The sequence below is a fragment of the Catharus ustulatus genome, chromosome 2, assembly GCF_009819885.2.
Source record: "Catharus ustulatus isolate bCatUst1 chromosome 2, bCatUst1.pri.v2, whole genome shotgun sequence".
NCBI lineage: Eukaryota > Metazoa > Chordata > Aves > Passeriformes > Turdidae > Catharus > Catharus ustulatus.
Genome location: NC_046222.1, coordinates 40,220,806 through 40,236,191, shown reverse-complemented (window position 1 = coordinate 40,236,191; position 15,386 = coordinate 40,220,806). Strand labels below are relative to the sequence as shown.

At 40.0% G+C, this 15,386-nt stretch overlaps 1 protein-coding gene across 1 annotated transcript; it reads left to right on the top strand.

The window, feature by feature from the left end:
- Window positions 1-668: 668 nt before the first annotated feature.
- Window positions 669-15,185, top strand: CWC15 (CWC15 spliceosome associated protein homolog). Its single transcript, XM_033052839.2, has 7 exons — window positions 669-772; window positions 3,112-3,250; window positions 4,513-4,625; window positions 5,504-5,592; window positions 6,338-6,448; window positions 14,440-14,558; window positions 14,842-15,185. Exons 2-7 carry the CDS (start codon window positions 3,120-3,122, stop codon window positions 14,969-14,971), a joined length of 693 nt encoding a protein of 230 aa, XP_032908730.1. The 5' UTR covers window positions 669-772; window positions 3,112-3,119; the 3' UTR covers window positions 14,972-15,185.
- Window positions 15,186-15,386: the final 201 nt, after the last annotated feature.

The window sequence follows — 15,386 nt, the reverse complement described above, 5'->3', positions numbered from 1 at the left end:
TGGTGATAAAGTGCATCCAAAAGGAGCAATAAACACAAGAAGGAGCTGCATTTTAAGAGGGGGAATTTGATTCTTAGTGATTGTTGTTCGAGCTTTGGCTTCTTTACATAGACAGCAATGATTACAGAATCGCAGAACAGTTTGAGTTGGAAGGGACCTTTAAAAGTACCTAGTTCTAACCCGCCTGTATGGGCAGGGACATCTTCCACTAGATCGAACTGCTCAGAGCCCCGTCCAGCCCGGCCCCGGCGCTTCCAGGGATGGAGCATCCCCAGCCTCTCTGTACACCTGCTCCAGCGCCTCAACACCGCCACAGTACAAAATGCCTTCCTTATAGCCAGTATAAATCCTTTGTATCAACATCTGCATCATGTAAAGGACTTCTCTGCGAGGACAAGTCAGACGTGGCTTGCTACCTTTTAGTCAAGTTGATGTTCCTAACACGCGCCCCCGAATAAAGAGAATGCCTAAGGTACTCCCTTTTCCTCCGCCTGCCATTGTTTCTATCCTCCTCTATTACCTCTCCAGGGCTCCGAACCCTCCCTCCCCCTTTAACCCCATCCCTCCTTGCCCCGAGCCCCGCAGCGCAGCCGCCATGGCTACCGAGGCCGCCGCAGCGCACTTCCGCCCCGGCCCATCATGGCGGACACGCTCGCGCCCTCTCTATGGTCAGCGCTCCGTGTCTATGGCCCGCCGCGGTGCATTGTGGGCGCCAGGCGGAACTATGGTGGCGGTGTAGGGCCCGGCTGCGCAGGGTGCAGGAGGCCGCGCTGTGAGTGCCCGGGAAAGCGGCAGGGAGGCTGCGGGAGGGACCTGAAGGCGGAGAGGCGGCCCTGGGGCAGGGGGTGTCGGGGGGGCGGGGCAGGCGGGCCCTGCGAGGGCACGGGGTGCGGCCGCGCCTGACGCTGCGATTCGGATCCCCCTGTAAGGGCGCAGCCCGGCAAGGCCAAGCTGCAGGCCGAGCTTGGGCACTCCCTCTTGGCCGATAACTCCTGGTAGCGCTGAAGAGGGTTCTTCAGATCTTTCTAAAACCTGAGAGGTTTCAGGTTGAGTCTGAGTCCTTGAAGGCCAAGCTGAATACAGACTGACTTAGTCCTTTGAGGAGTGGCTGAGGCAGCTGGGGTTGTTTAGTCTGGATAAGAGGAGGCTCAGGGGAACCTTATCGCTTTTTACAATTGCCTGAAAGGAGGTTGGACACACGTGGGGGTTGGCCTCTTTTCCCAGGACAAGAGGAAGTGACCTGAAGTTGTGCCAGTGGGGGTTTAGGTTGGCCATTAGGATGAATTTCTTTACAGAACGGGTGATTAGACATTGGAATGAGCTGCCCAAGGAGATAGTGGAGTCACTATCCCTCGAGGTGTTTAAGGAAAGACTGGATTTTGGCACTTGCTGCCCTGGTCTAGTTGACAAGGTTGTATTTGGTCATAGGTTGGACTCAACAGTCTCTGAGGTCTTTTTCAATCTGATTGATTCTGTAACCTAAGAGAAGCAGGCATGCTTTCCCGACAATTTGTTAATGCTTCCCAAAACTACTGTAGCCATCCCAAATCTTGTTCTTCACCTGATTTCATGGATCCCCCCTGTTATATATTATTAACAGAGAGCTAAAATGGCTCACTGAATTTGAGCTGGCTTGTACAGCATCACTGAAAAGTTATGGTCACACTTTTTAAAGGGTTTCCCTCTGTTAATTTTTTTGAGTAGTAGTGGCCGTAACTGTTCTGCCTGATGGAATGTTGCTTTGAGCCACTCATTATGTGATCATTTTGAGGAAGTTGAATATTCTGTGCTCTCATTCAAAGTGACAAAGTAACAAAATAAACAGAGCATAAATATCTTTTGTTTGTGTACCACAAAAGTATATTAAGGATGTCATTTTTTTTATTTTGCTTTTTAATATTTTTTAATAGGATTTCATGTCACCTTTCAACATTCAACCTCCTGGTTGATAGGACTGATACCTTTGCGTATCTCTTCAGGTCTCTCTCTCCTGTCCTAAATATCTTTAGGCTGTGACTAATGGATATGCATGCCTTGGTGAAGCAGGAATGAGAATCATTTTGGACAGTAGATTTAAGGTCACAAAATTATAGAATGCCCTGAATTGGAAGGGACACGCAAGGATCATCCAAATCCGGCTCATGACCCTTCACGGGACACCCCAAGAGTCCCATGATGTGTCCAAGAGCATTGTCCAAATGCTCCTTGAACTCTGTCAGGCTGGGGCTGTGGCCACTGCCCTGGGGAGCTGTTCCAGTGCCCAAACACCCTCTGGGTGAAGAACCTTTTCCTGATACCCAACCCAAACCTACCCTGACTCAGCTTCATGCTGTTCCGTGTCCTGATGGCTGATCACACAATGTTTTCTGGCATTGATTGACCTTCTCAAACTCTTGACTGGCATAGAGATTTGGGCTTGCAGGGTCTCCAGGTCCTGCCAGGCAGTGCCAAAAACTGTGTGTGCTCGCAGGGTGTCTGTGTGGCTAAGGCTGGTTGGAGTCTGTTTTGCTCTTCTGAACAGAAAAACTGATAGTAGAAATATGGGCATCCACCAGTTTGGTTTTTAGGACATGCTGAGTTCCTGAAGTTTCTAGAGGAGAGCTTTTTTCTTGCACTTTGTTTATGTTGCCTGATGTTCATTAGTGGTTAATGATCAGCACCGTCCTAGGCATGCTGTGGTCTCTGTGAGCCAGCATTTCTGGTGGTAGTACCTAGCAATGGTCTGGGGAATAATGAAGGGGTCATCCCCACAGGCAGTCATTTTTGACTGCAGTTTTTCAGGAGGGGAAAGAGTTTTGATACAGACTATACTGCTTGCTTCAAGGATGGGAGATCAGTTCCTGGCTGGTGTTACTTTACAAAGGTAGCTTCATATTTAAGTTAGAGTCCATCTGTCATATTTCAAGCATATTGGAAAAGACTATTTTGAAACCTGAATAGATTCTGTCAATAAAATACTACTTAAATTTTGAGGATCATGAGCTGAGTGACAGCTGGTATACTGCAGTGGGACTTGTCACTGCTTCTACAGTTCCAGGAGCAAAGTAGGTCCTAATAAGTGTCTTACACTCTAAGTTGTAGTAAGAACTTTTTTATCCCTTGATTCTGTAGGAGTGAAGATGACAACAGCAGCAAGGCCAACGTTTGAACCTGCAAGAGGAGGAAGAGGAAAAGGTGAAGGAGACTTAAGTCAACTATCCAAACAATATTCTAGCAGAGATCTTCCTTCTCATACTAAAATCAAATACAGGTTGGTATCATTTTTTTGAGTGTCAGAGCAAAGCAGACTGGGAATGACTTTTGTTATGAGTGGTACTCTAAAATTTTCTCAATGCATGTTGATGTGCTCGACACTGAGCAAGGTCCAGAGATTGTCCAGCAGTGCTGAGCACGTGGGCTAAAAGTGAAAGTCTCAAAAGCAGAGCTAGAAGCTCAAATGCATTGCAGGTAATTTGGAGAGGTTTAATTTTAGTGATAATTTGTTGCTGTTTATGCATGTGAATTATCAAAAGAAGACAAGCTTTGGAGACTGAACATCTTGGGCAGTGAAGTGGAAAGTAAGTTAGCATTGGGCCTGAGCCACAGAGAGTACTGTCACTTGCAGAGCAAGATGAGATGAGAAGTTAAATACATCTTAAAAGCAGGAAAACCACATTATGTATTTGGCATAGGACCCCTTGGTAAGGGCATTAAGAGGAGGCAGGAGAGCCATGGAATAGCACTCAGGTAGTGGGATGTATTGGAAGAGCTGATGTTAAGCTGCAGGTTAACATCAGGTCTTGGGAGAAGAAATTTCTTTAACCAGCGAAAAAGATAATTTGATCTTAGGAATATTTTCTTATATTTGAAATGTATAATAATTATCTGGAGTCAGTAGGTAGAATTTAAATTAAATGTATCAATCTAAAAATGCTCACTGTATCTAATTGATGTTACTCTTGTCAGTGAAATTACTGTTAAGGTTTTACTTTTGCAGTTTAAAAGCTGCTTGTTTTTATTCACTAGTTCTTTTCATGGTATCCACAAAAATTTCAGCAGCCTCTAGGTGGAACTTAATGTGACTCAGATGTATGTAGTTCATCCTTTTTGCTGTTGTGTTATTATATAAAATAGTGGTCACAAGGTGTTTTGCCTGTTCTCCCAACTTTTTTATTATTGGTCATGGCCTGGGCTCATGGAGAAGAAAAGGTTTATGAAAAGGATGTTTTAGTCTTGGTCTTATCTGTAAGCCTTAGAGATGAGATTTGCAGCAGCAACTTTTTTCATTCATTCAAGAGCCACCAGGAGGAGTGTTGTAATTCACTGTTGCAAAGGAGTACAAGCGTGTGGAGTGGCCAGTCTCTGTGTGCACAGGAGGGCTCTGCTGAGGAGAGAATAAATATACATTTATGTGGAGCCCAGTTCTTGTTCCCTATCCTTACCTGTTCACCCCAGGATTTACTGGCCTCCATGAAAAAATTGTCCCCAGCTTCAGACTGTCAAACTTAAGGTTTCTTCCATTTGTTGTTTTAGACAGACCACTCAGGATGCTCCCGAAGAAGTGCGTAACCGTGATTTCAGAAGGGAGCTGGAGGAGAGAGAACGAGTTGCTGCAAGAGAGAAGAACAGGGACAGACCAACCAGAGGTAAAAACCAAGAAACAAAAATCTTAATGCCTTTGTGAAACATTGCTCTTGCATGAAATGTGGTGCTGTAAGAAGTTTGCAGTTCAGACAGCATGTCATGAGAGTAGAATTTAGGGTATTGGCCTGATAGTTCAGAACTGTTGACCTGCAAGGGAATGTCCACTGGCTTTCATACTGGCTTCATGCTAGCAGAAATCTAGGCCAACCAGTAGAAAAGCATGCCCAGCTGGTACAGCATAATTGTAATGAATTGGCAACAGCTAATAAAGGGCTTTTTTTTTGTACTTGGACAAGCAAGACAGGAAGGAGAAAGGGTAATGACTCATCTTCTGCTGTTACAGCGCCAGTGTAACGATAAATCTGTTTGAAAGTATGCGATTCTTTTCGGATATGGTGAGGTAATGACAAAATCAAAGAGCTTTTTGAGAAATACTCATTTTTAGTATTAAAGTACAATCTCTTGTACTTTAGGTTTAGATATGAAGCTATTGCATGGCTTTGAAATTCACAGAAGAAAGTACATGTGGTTTGGACCAAACTAGCCAAGAGTAATGCTTTGGGATGATCCTAAATGTGGATCCTCCAGTTGGATATATATAATAAGAATATTTCTCCTCATCTTTTTTTTTTTTTCTGCTTGAAATAATGAGCTCAACTTCTGGAGGCCAAACTGTAAGTTTGGAATGTTATTGCTGCTCTTGAGGCTTCCTAGGGGGAGGAATTAACATGGGCATTAAGATTGAGAAGTAAGGGGAAAGTAATCATAAGCTTGTTTCTCTTACTCAAATTCAAGACAAATTCTGAAGATTTTTGCTTTCTGACACTAGATTCTGTTAAAAAAGTGATTTAGTCACTTTCTTTTAACTCTTACACCATAGAGCATACAACATCATCTTCTGTGTCTAAGAAGCCTCGGCTAGACCAGATTCCTGCAGCAAATCTTGATGCAGATGATCCTCTTACTGACGTATGTATCTTCTTTTCTGTCTTCTTTTCTTTTGTTACCCTGCCTTAAGGATTTGCTGTTAATGCAATATGTACTTCTAGGTTGCCTAAAGTTTTCAGACAGGTTCCAATGTATTTTCCTTTTACAACTTCTGTGCTGCAGTGAAAGTCCAGAGTGGTTCAGTGGTCAGATTCTGGTCCATTCTGTAATGGTATTCTTGGAAAACACAAAAAATCTAGGAAACTGAAAATACCACTTTCAGTATGGGGAATTACCACTGGCTTAGTAAGAATTCCCCGAGGGTAGAACTGTTGAGATATCTGCAAATGTCTGTCTGCATGAGCAACAAATGCTTGCCTTTGACTATGCTTCTTATTGCTGGGATCTAGGAGTTAAGTCAAAGGCTTGACAATAAGATCTGGGATTTTTAGTCCTGTGGTGTTTGGTCCCAGCAGTACTGGACAGGGTAATCAAGCACACAGAATTTCTTGTATCACAGTGGTTAGAGAGTGATTGGGGACAGCCATTCTCTAGAATCTGTCAGTTACATAGCATTTTTAATTGCAGTCATCCCAAAAGCAGGAACATATTTTTATCTTGATTTTACTATAAAAGAGCAAAAACTCTATTTGTATTGCATTTGTTGTTATCCAAGTACTTCAGAAATCAGCCAGAAGCAAATTGTAGCCTTAGCTGGGCAGCCCAGGCTGTTTTTTATGAAGTTAAATGAACAAGCTGATTCTTGCCTTCCATTTGTTACTATTAGGAAGATGATGAAGATGAGGACTTGGAAGACAGTGATGATGATGACACTGCAGCTCTTCTGGCTGAACTGGAAAAAATCAAGAAAGAACGAGCTGAAGAACAAGCTCGAAAGGTAATCTCACACATTAAAAAGCACTTGTTTTTTTGTGAACTGGTGTCTGTTAAAACCAGTGTGCCTTAAGTACCTGGGATGGGTGAGAACTGGTAAACAAAGTGCTTTTCAAATCTCCTCTAAAGTATGATGGATTTGTTCTTCTATCTGATAACTATTAAGAATTTTTTTTCTTTGTAAGGCACAGTGAATGTTTTACTCACTGAAACATTTTTATTCTCTTTTTCTACACTTTGTATGGCAGTGAGTCAAGATAATCTTGATTTCATGTGCAAGTCCTCTGCACTCAGCTATCATACCAAAGGATATAGTGACATAAGTGAGCTGCATGCAATCCAGTGTGATTTAGTTTGTTATGAAAGCTTTTATGAAACAAGAAATATTAATTTTATTTAGGAAATAAAGATGTGTTCTTTTGGTGGTGCTTCTTACGGCTGCAGGTTTTAAATGGTAGTTGTCCTTTCACAGCTTTGGTGCTGTGTTGGAAGGAGTACCAGTTTGAACTGTAAGACCAGAACTGTTTTCATGTGATTATACACAGCCAAATTAATTTGAAAAATGTCTCTGCAAAACCAAGTAACAATAGAATAGTCTTCTCAGAATTGGGTAACTCAATCCACATGTAGCTTTCACACCTCTCTATAATATCTCTCTCTCTCACCAGACAGAAATACCATTTTATGCCCTTGTAAGGGGAGGAAAATCTCTGTAGTTACAGATGTTTTCCTGTGAGTGGAATTAGATCTTGTACTGATGGTGCTGTTATGTCCTTGGTGTAAGAGAGATTGTTGGGATGGAGGGCATTAGCAAAATTCCTAACTATTGATTGGACTTCTAGGGACTGGGAGTTTTGACTAGTTTCTGGGAGTGGTCTGTGTTGTAAAACTTACCAGGTTTTAGGTTTGTATTGGGTACTGGTTCTAACATTGTATTGCAGCAGAGTTTAGAGTCTGGGTATTTCATCTGCACTGCTGAGACACTCTCCTCTGGTGGTGCATCAGAAGTAGTAGATAGGTGCAGCATTCCCTCATCTGCTTTTACTAAGTGCTTTCTCTTTTTGAGTAGGGCTTAAATAATTTTAGTGCCTTTGTGAGATGTTGGTTCCTTCATCTGGAGTAGTTTTGTATGCTTTTATAAGTATACTCTCCATTAGTGTAAAACAAAACAAAAACCCCAGACCAAACAAAGAGTCTGTCAGAAAACCAAGGCACCTGTCACCTGAGGTATTGTTTTAGAACATGCTAAATAAACACATTAGATGTTGATCAGCAGGCTAATCAAAGGCTGCTCTGCAGTTTTGCACTTAAATGGTATGCAAGGTTAAAAGCTGTACCATGCTGCTTCATTGCACAAATCGTGCTGTAGAGGACTCTTGCTACTTCATTGCCCATTTGGCCCATGAGAAGTTTTCTGCATTAAAGAATATCTGAAAGCATCTCTTGTCTCTCTAGCTAGGCATTTGAGGCACATCAGAAAGCAATGAAATTTTCTTTTGTAGTAACAACATTGAATATTACTGAAAAACACTGTCAACTATTTTACTGTGTATTCTTATGTGAATAGGAAGTTTGTAGTTCCTGTACTGAAATACAAATTAAGTGTAACCATGTGTAGGAAAGATTTTGACCTCAACTGTCCTTGCACAGTGCTTAAAATGAAAGCTTAGGTCTGTGTGGATTTTCCACTTTGCTTGATGGTTGAAATTATGCGGCAAGATCAAACAGCATAACTTGTCAATTTTAGTGTAGAAAACTTGCATTAGGAAAATAATGGTTAGTAAATTGCAGCTCAGATAACCAGGTGCCTGCTTCCTTTATCATGTGTGGAAAAGTAGGAACATCATAATCTCTGTGAAATTCTAATTTTGTCACTAGAGGGTGCTAAAAGCCATGAAGTATTTGGGATAGCACTTGTTTTATTTTGCTGTCTTTTACAGGTATAATGTGTTACTTTTATGGATGTTCCTCTTACACCAGCAGGAGGTTGTGTAATGTCCAGTGCTCCATGTGTACTGAATAAAATTGTGTTAGTTATTTGCAATAGTGCCCACTATTGCACACTCAGAATCCTGACCTACAGTGTTCATCCTTTCACTGTTTGGTGGCAGGTAGACTCTCTTTAAAACTGGCATCTTCAGTAAATAGAGGGTGCTCTACAGGTACCTGCAATTTTATATTCTTGTTGTTTTTTAGGGAATAGAAAACTAAGACTATTTTCATGGAAAAAGTAAAAGCCAGAGTGGGGTACAGCCTTGGAAAGAGTCTTTAGGAGCAAGGGTCATCTTTGGAAAGCAGTCTTGTGTTTGTTGGCTTTAGTGTGCAGTCTATTTAGATTATGCCTTGTTTTCCACACCTTTGAAATTAGGTGTTACTGGCTAAACATTTTAGAGTTATTTTATATAAATTCCTTTTCAGATGCATGGAATTTCATGTTACTGTGTATTGCAAGCCATAATTTAGACCTAATTTTGTAAATAACCTTGTATTAATAATTCAGATAACTTCAGGATAATATCTCATGTGAAGTCTTAACCGTGTAGTTGCTGTTAATACTAATTGGTGTGGAGGAATGCTTTACCTGCTGAAATGCTGCTGAAATCCACAATAGACAATGTAGGTAAGCCAGTGGCCTGGCAAAGGGAAGCTGTGGAGTGAATACCTGTTCTCTCTTCACACTGATCATCACTCTCAAACCCCATTGTTATACAGACAGATTAATGTGTCTCTTCTTGTCATCTTCCTGGAACATCCTAGGATGTTAACAAGATTAAGTGGGTAAACTACTATATTATATCCAAAACCTGTGCCATATGTAGATTTTCCCCTGATACTTTAGTTATTTTGATTTATTAAAATGTTGAGACTTCATTTAGAGTAAACTGTATTTTTGTTAATAGTCTGCACTCATCACTTGGTGTCCATTTTTGAAGTTGCCATTAAAGGAGAACAGCTTCTTTCCAAATGCATCTGTGGTGAGACAGCAGTTAAAACAAAATATGAGAATCTGCTTTTTACACGTCATCCTGTTCTCTCTTCTCATATATAACTTCCCTTATAGGTAACACCCACTTCCATAGGTATCCTCTAAATCTAATTTTGACAATATTAAGAGGTTCTAATATTTTGTCAGCCAAATAAATAGTTCCTCTCAAAGCTTGTTAACTTCTCAAATTCTTCTGTTCCCTGCAGTTATGTAGAATCATTAAATAAATACTGCAAATGTTTTCTAAAAATTGTTTGAGTGTGGGAGTTCTTCTGACATTTCCTCTACAATTGTAATCTTAGATTGTTTCTAGTAGACACTAAGCTGTCCAGGAAATTCTAGTTTTGGAAGCCATTTCTGTGGAATAATTCTAGGTCGGTATAAAACTATATAAACACTAAACTGATGTCTGTATTAACCATCCATGGATAGGTTTCAGGAAACATTTCAATATTGTAAATTAAGCATTACAATGCTCTTGTTTTTCAGTTTTCAAGTGCTTCCTTAGAAAGTAAATTGAAATAAGTAAAAAGAAACTTCAAACCAGTGAGCAGCTGAATGTATGTGTGCAGTTCTGGCAAACCTGTTTTAATATCCAGTTGTTTTTTGCTTAGCTGAGAGCAGACTTAGTTTTGAATTTGTTTTCTTAACAAGTTTTATTTCACCAAGTTTCTCTATAACTGAATATATTACTTAACCAGTGGTCAGAGTAAATCTGAGGTTTGCCCCCTGTTTTAGCCATGTCACAGGCTTTCAAATAAAACATCAGAAAATGAGTCTTGATAGATATTAACCTTTTAACTTTAATCTTAAGGGTCTGACTAAAACTAGAAGATCAAATCAGTGATTAAGAAGATTTCCATAAAGAGGCAAAAGCAGATGACAAAGTATGTTTCTTCATTCAGTTTTTGAGACACACCAGGAACACTTAACCCTTGCCAGGAACTAATGATAACATTCCTTTCCTTGTGGACAAAATCACAACACAGCTGACGTTGTGATTACTTGGTGCTCCTAATTTGTGAAGTTTCAATGAATTATTTGAATCTCTGTGTTGCGCAGAGTTAGTAACTTGCATAGGGTCAGATAAGTGGAGTGGATCTGTGCATTCTTGAATTTCATTCCCTGCTGCTAAAGGCAGTGCTGTCCTAGTTTGTTGTTCAAAAACTAGCATTTAAATCAGTTTATGCCGGGTTTTTTTCCTTTTTTTTTTTTTACTTTTTTTCAGGCTTCAGTGAAATGTGGGTATTTCAGGTTTTCTGTCAGCTGCTCAGTATCTATAAAAAGCGAGTAGGATAATTGACTTTAATATACTGGAGTAATTTGGAGAATTTCAGCACTTTCTGTAAAAGTAATCTTGCTCCGTGCTAAGGGTAGGAACTATGCTCAAAATAAACATGGTAACTATGTTTTTCTTTCCTTTGCAGTCAGAAACAGATATGCCAAGGAACGAAATTCCCAAGCTTGCCTCTACCACTTAGTTTATCTGCTACTTTCCAGTCCTCTGCAACTGTAGTTGACTTCAGTCAATGCAGTTTTTTGCTAGCAGTAATCTGCTGTAACACAGAATTCAGTTGAGCCTGAAGTGCCAAGTTTTTGGGGCCAGTGTGCAAGTTGTGTATCCTAGCCTGCATGGTGGTGCAGTGGAGATGCAGTCAGTAGAGCCTGGAGCGTGGTTGGTCTCCTGTGTCATAATTTAGTGTGAGCACAAAAGCTGTCTTGGCTCCCTGTTGTATCCTCTAGGTCTCTGCCAAGATATGAGCTCAGGTGCCTGTGGGACTATGTCCAGCAATTGGTGTCTTAACCAAGGACTAAATCCCTCTTTTATTCTTACAGTAGTGCTTGTAATGTAACACTTCTTAAAAGTGTTATTTCAGCTTTGATTATTTTTTCTGTTACTGCATTTTATCACTTAATGCTTTTCTTTGTTTTCAGAAATCGAAATATGTCAGGCTGATTGAGGCTGAAGGATATTATATGGGCTGTGTCAAAGCAGATAAAAGGATGATGTGTAACATGCCTTTTAAAAATCTTAGTATAGAAAATTAGAATATGCATCTGTGTTTAGGAAGTACATTGGAGTACTATATGCGTATTTTTTATGATTCTTAATACTCACTTTATCTTTCTCTAGTGATTCTGAATATTTGCCATTCAAATGACCGAGTGTTTTTGTTTCTCTTCATGCATGGTGGAGAGTGATGGAATCATCAGCTTTGTAGGAAGTGATGAGATTAAATCTGAAATGGGGAAAGGGAGGGAAGAGGAACTGCAATTCCTCCTGAAAAGGTGCTGGCTGACTCCAGTCGATTTTTGACTGCTAGAAAAACATCCTACATGGAGTGCATTGTAGTTCTCTATATCAGTTATCTGTCAGTGGTGTGTGGATGCATTTCCACGCATCAGAAAAACCCAAACCAAGATAGTGATGTCTGCCTCAGATAAGGTAATGCATGATGCACAGGTTCAGTAGCTTTGGGTCGTGGCTGATGTTAATGTCTCAGAAGTTTGACACTGTGCCATGCTTTACCTGCCACCTTCAGTAGAGTTCACCTGGAGTCCAGCTCTAAAGCGAGAAACTACTGCATCTGTTTGCGTATAAACTTGGAAGAAATTCTCTTCACAAAACCATCTTTCAACAGAGGACTATTAACTTCTTAAAACGATCTTAGTAGTGCTACCTTCTCTTGATTAGGAATTTTTGGTTTATAGCCTTCTCATTTGCTCTCAGTGTTTTTCCCAGTCCTGGTGTGTTTTCAAAGCCTCACTTTTTAATGGAGCCTTGGAGATAAAAGTTAATGGTGCAGAGCCCACCTCATTTTGGACAACACAGAGAAAACTCTGCATGCTTGCATTTGCTAATGTAAATTGCAATGTAACAGTAAACAGTATCTGATCACCTCCTGGGAGGTACCTGAATATCAGTGCTGGGTTTTTGCTTGTTCCAGTACCCAAGATTTTGCTTGGTTTCAAAGCAGTGCTTTGCGTGCATGTACTGTACAATAATCTGAGGGCTGCTGGACTTCTGAGGGGAGCTCATGGCAACAGGCTGCAGTAAATCGGATTTCATGGCTTTTGGCTACACCGCGTTTTGGGGAAGGGAGATGGTAAATCAAAGGTTGGCATTCTGTGCAGAAGCAGCTGCATGCATTTCTCTGATCCACAGAGAAAAGTATCATTTGAATTTATATTTCCAATATGGGAGGAAATTGCTGTTCCATAACAAATATTTTTGTTCTCCATGTTTCCATACTTGCTGGGATGATAATAATAGAAGTTGGACAGCAAATGTTAGATTTAGAGCTGTTTGAAAATTCAAAATGTTAGTTGATTTGTGTTAATAACTTCTTATTGTTGTGGTTTGTGTTAAAGCACCATGGATACAGTAGCAAGAAAGAGCAAGTTTTTCCAAGGCACATATTTTAATAAGGGCATTACAGGTCTTCTCCTGAAGCTGTGCTTTGTTTTTGAGCAATGTACCCTTTTGGGGAGCTTTTGCCATCCCACTGTCAATTAATTGCAGCTGGTTCTACTTTCTTCTTTTTGTGAGAAGCAATGTAATGGTAGGTGTTTTTCATAACTAAAACTTGAGTAGATTTTGAAAAGTAAAATCTTTACCACTGATCCTGCATCATCTGGTGTTTGTGTGTACATTAAATCCATGTTCTTAAGAAAGCTGAGTTATTTTAAAAGAGCATTTCATAGAATCACAAAATGGTTTGGGTTGGAAGGGACCTTAAAAGTCATCTACTTCTAACCCCTTTGCTGTGGACATGGACACTTTCCAGTAGACCAGGTTGCTTAGAGCTCCATCCGGCCTGGCCCTAAATGCTTCCAGGGATAGGGCCCCCATCCAAAATTCCACATACCTGATCAATATTGTAAAAAAAAATATTGAAAATTGTAGGTAATAATAAATAACTTAGTATTGATTAAATGTTTGAAGCTAGAGAACTCTGGCTAGCATCAGCATCAAGTTTAGCATTTAAACCTTGTAAACTCCAGCAGCAAGGGAACAGCTTCCTCTCTTGGGATCCTGTAGAAGTCCTCAGCAATTAATTTTCTGAATGTTTTTTTTCCCAGCTTGGGAAAACCCCTGTCCTCATGATCTCTTTGTTTTTAATTTATATAATTTTTAAAAGCCGTGGTTTGATTCTCCTGCAGTGCTAATGAGGCTTCAGTTAATTTTTTAACCAGAATGTCTTCAGACCATACTTCAGAGTAGGAACCTACTTAGTCATCCTAATTTAAAGAATTACTTTTTTTTCCTACTAGTTCTTTCGTCAGAGAACACACAATATTCGTGAAAGCTTGTGGAAAAATATGTAAAATGAATATTAAACATTAATTTTGAAGTCTGTAAATACTTAAGTCACTAGATGTGCTAATAGAGCTTGGAAGTGTGGGCAGTGGAATTACTTTGTGTTGCTTGTAGTGCATTGCTTCACTTAGGCTTGAGTTATATGCATTTGACAGTACAAGGACAAGAAAATTTGTCTACTTCTTAATATTGAAACTCTTGAATAGGTTTATGACATCATCTGTTCATTTCACTGTGGGGTTCTCAATATTCTTTTTAATTGGTCCCCAGGAAAGTTGTAGTTGTAAAAAACAGCTGCTGAAAATAGAGAAGTTTCCACATGCTGTTTGGTTTCTTCTATCTAGTGAATATTGTATGTACTGTCTTTTCTCTTGGGGATAAAGAAAATCTTTTAATGCGTGTACAGTTTTTAATATAATAAATATGTATACAGTAAAGCTAGAATTTACCTGAATACTAGATGGTGTGTCAGAGCTAACCAGAGCTGATATTAGTGTTGCTAGTTTGACACTTTATTAGCAAAGTTAAGCTCTGTAGCGTATCTCTGCTTCTGTCCTTATTCTCCTCATACGTAAGTGCCAAAAAAGCCTGAGCTAAGAATTAAAACTCCATCTGTGTTAGTGTTCAAAACTAAATAATGTGTATCTCTACCAACTAGTAAAATAATATATCCATTTCTGGTTCTCAGGAACAAGAGCAAAAGGCTGAAGAAGAAAGAATTCGAATGGAGAACATCCTGAGTGGTAACCCACTGCTGAATCTTACTGGGCCAGCACAGCCTCAGGCAAATTTCAAAGTTAAAAGGAGGTACTGTGCAGTCTGTTCAGTGGCACCCATCCCCTTGCTGACTCTAGCTGTTCAGTCAGAAAATGTTATCACTGTATCTGGTTTCTATTTCCCTCCTCAGATCTTGTCACAAGTTTGTAGGAGATAGCTTGGGGTAGAAAAATAGATCATCTTTTCTGAAAGGCTAAAATCTAATCCTAATGACTAGTTGTTCTGTAGGAGGGTCAAACTCCATTTATATGTTTTTGTATATCACACCTGATTTTCATACAAGCTTACTGAAATGAAAAACTTTTTTTTTCAGGTGGGATGATGATGTTGTCTTCAAGAACTGTGCCAAGGGGATAGACGAAACGAAAAAGGACAAAAGATTCGTCAATGATACTCTGCGATCAGAGTTTCACAAAAAGTTCATGGAAAAATATATCAAGTAGTGCAGTTTTATGTGCAGTAGCGCGGAAGGACTTGGTAGGTCACAGCCGTTCCCTTCCCTCGGAATTTAAGGCTGAATGTTTGGTCATGGAGTCTCAAATGCTTTTCCAAGATCAGCAGCAGCTTCATAATGAATAAGTGCTATGTACCTGGAGTTTTTATTCCTGCATATTGTTTTCCTTTACAGTTTTAATTAAACCAGTTTGTGTCTCATCAGTGTTTTTTTTTTTTCTTCGTGTGTGTTTACTTTTACTGTACACCTTGTAAATGGTAAAAGAGAGAAGCTGATTTGCAATAAATACTGCTGTTCAGTTGACAGATCGCTTTCCAAAATGCCCTGTATTTGTAGTGATGGTGGTTTGCAACTTACACAACCTAGATAGATGTCAATATTAATAAAGGTGAGAAAGAACTGAG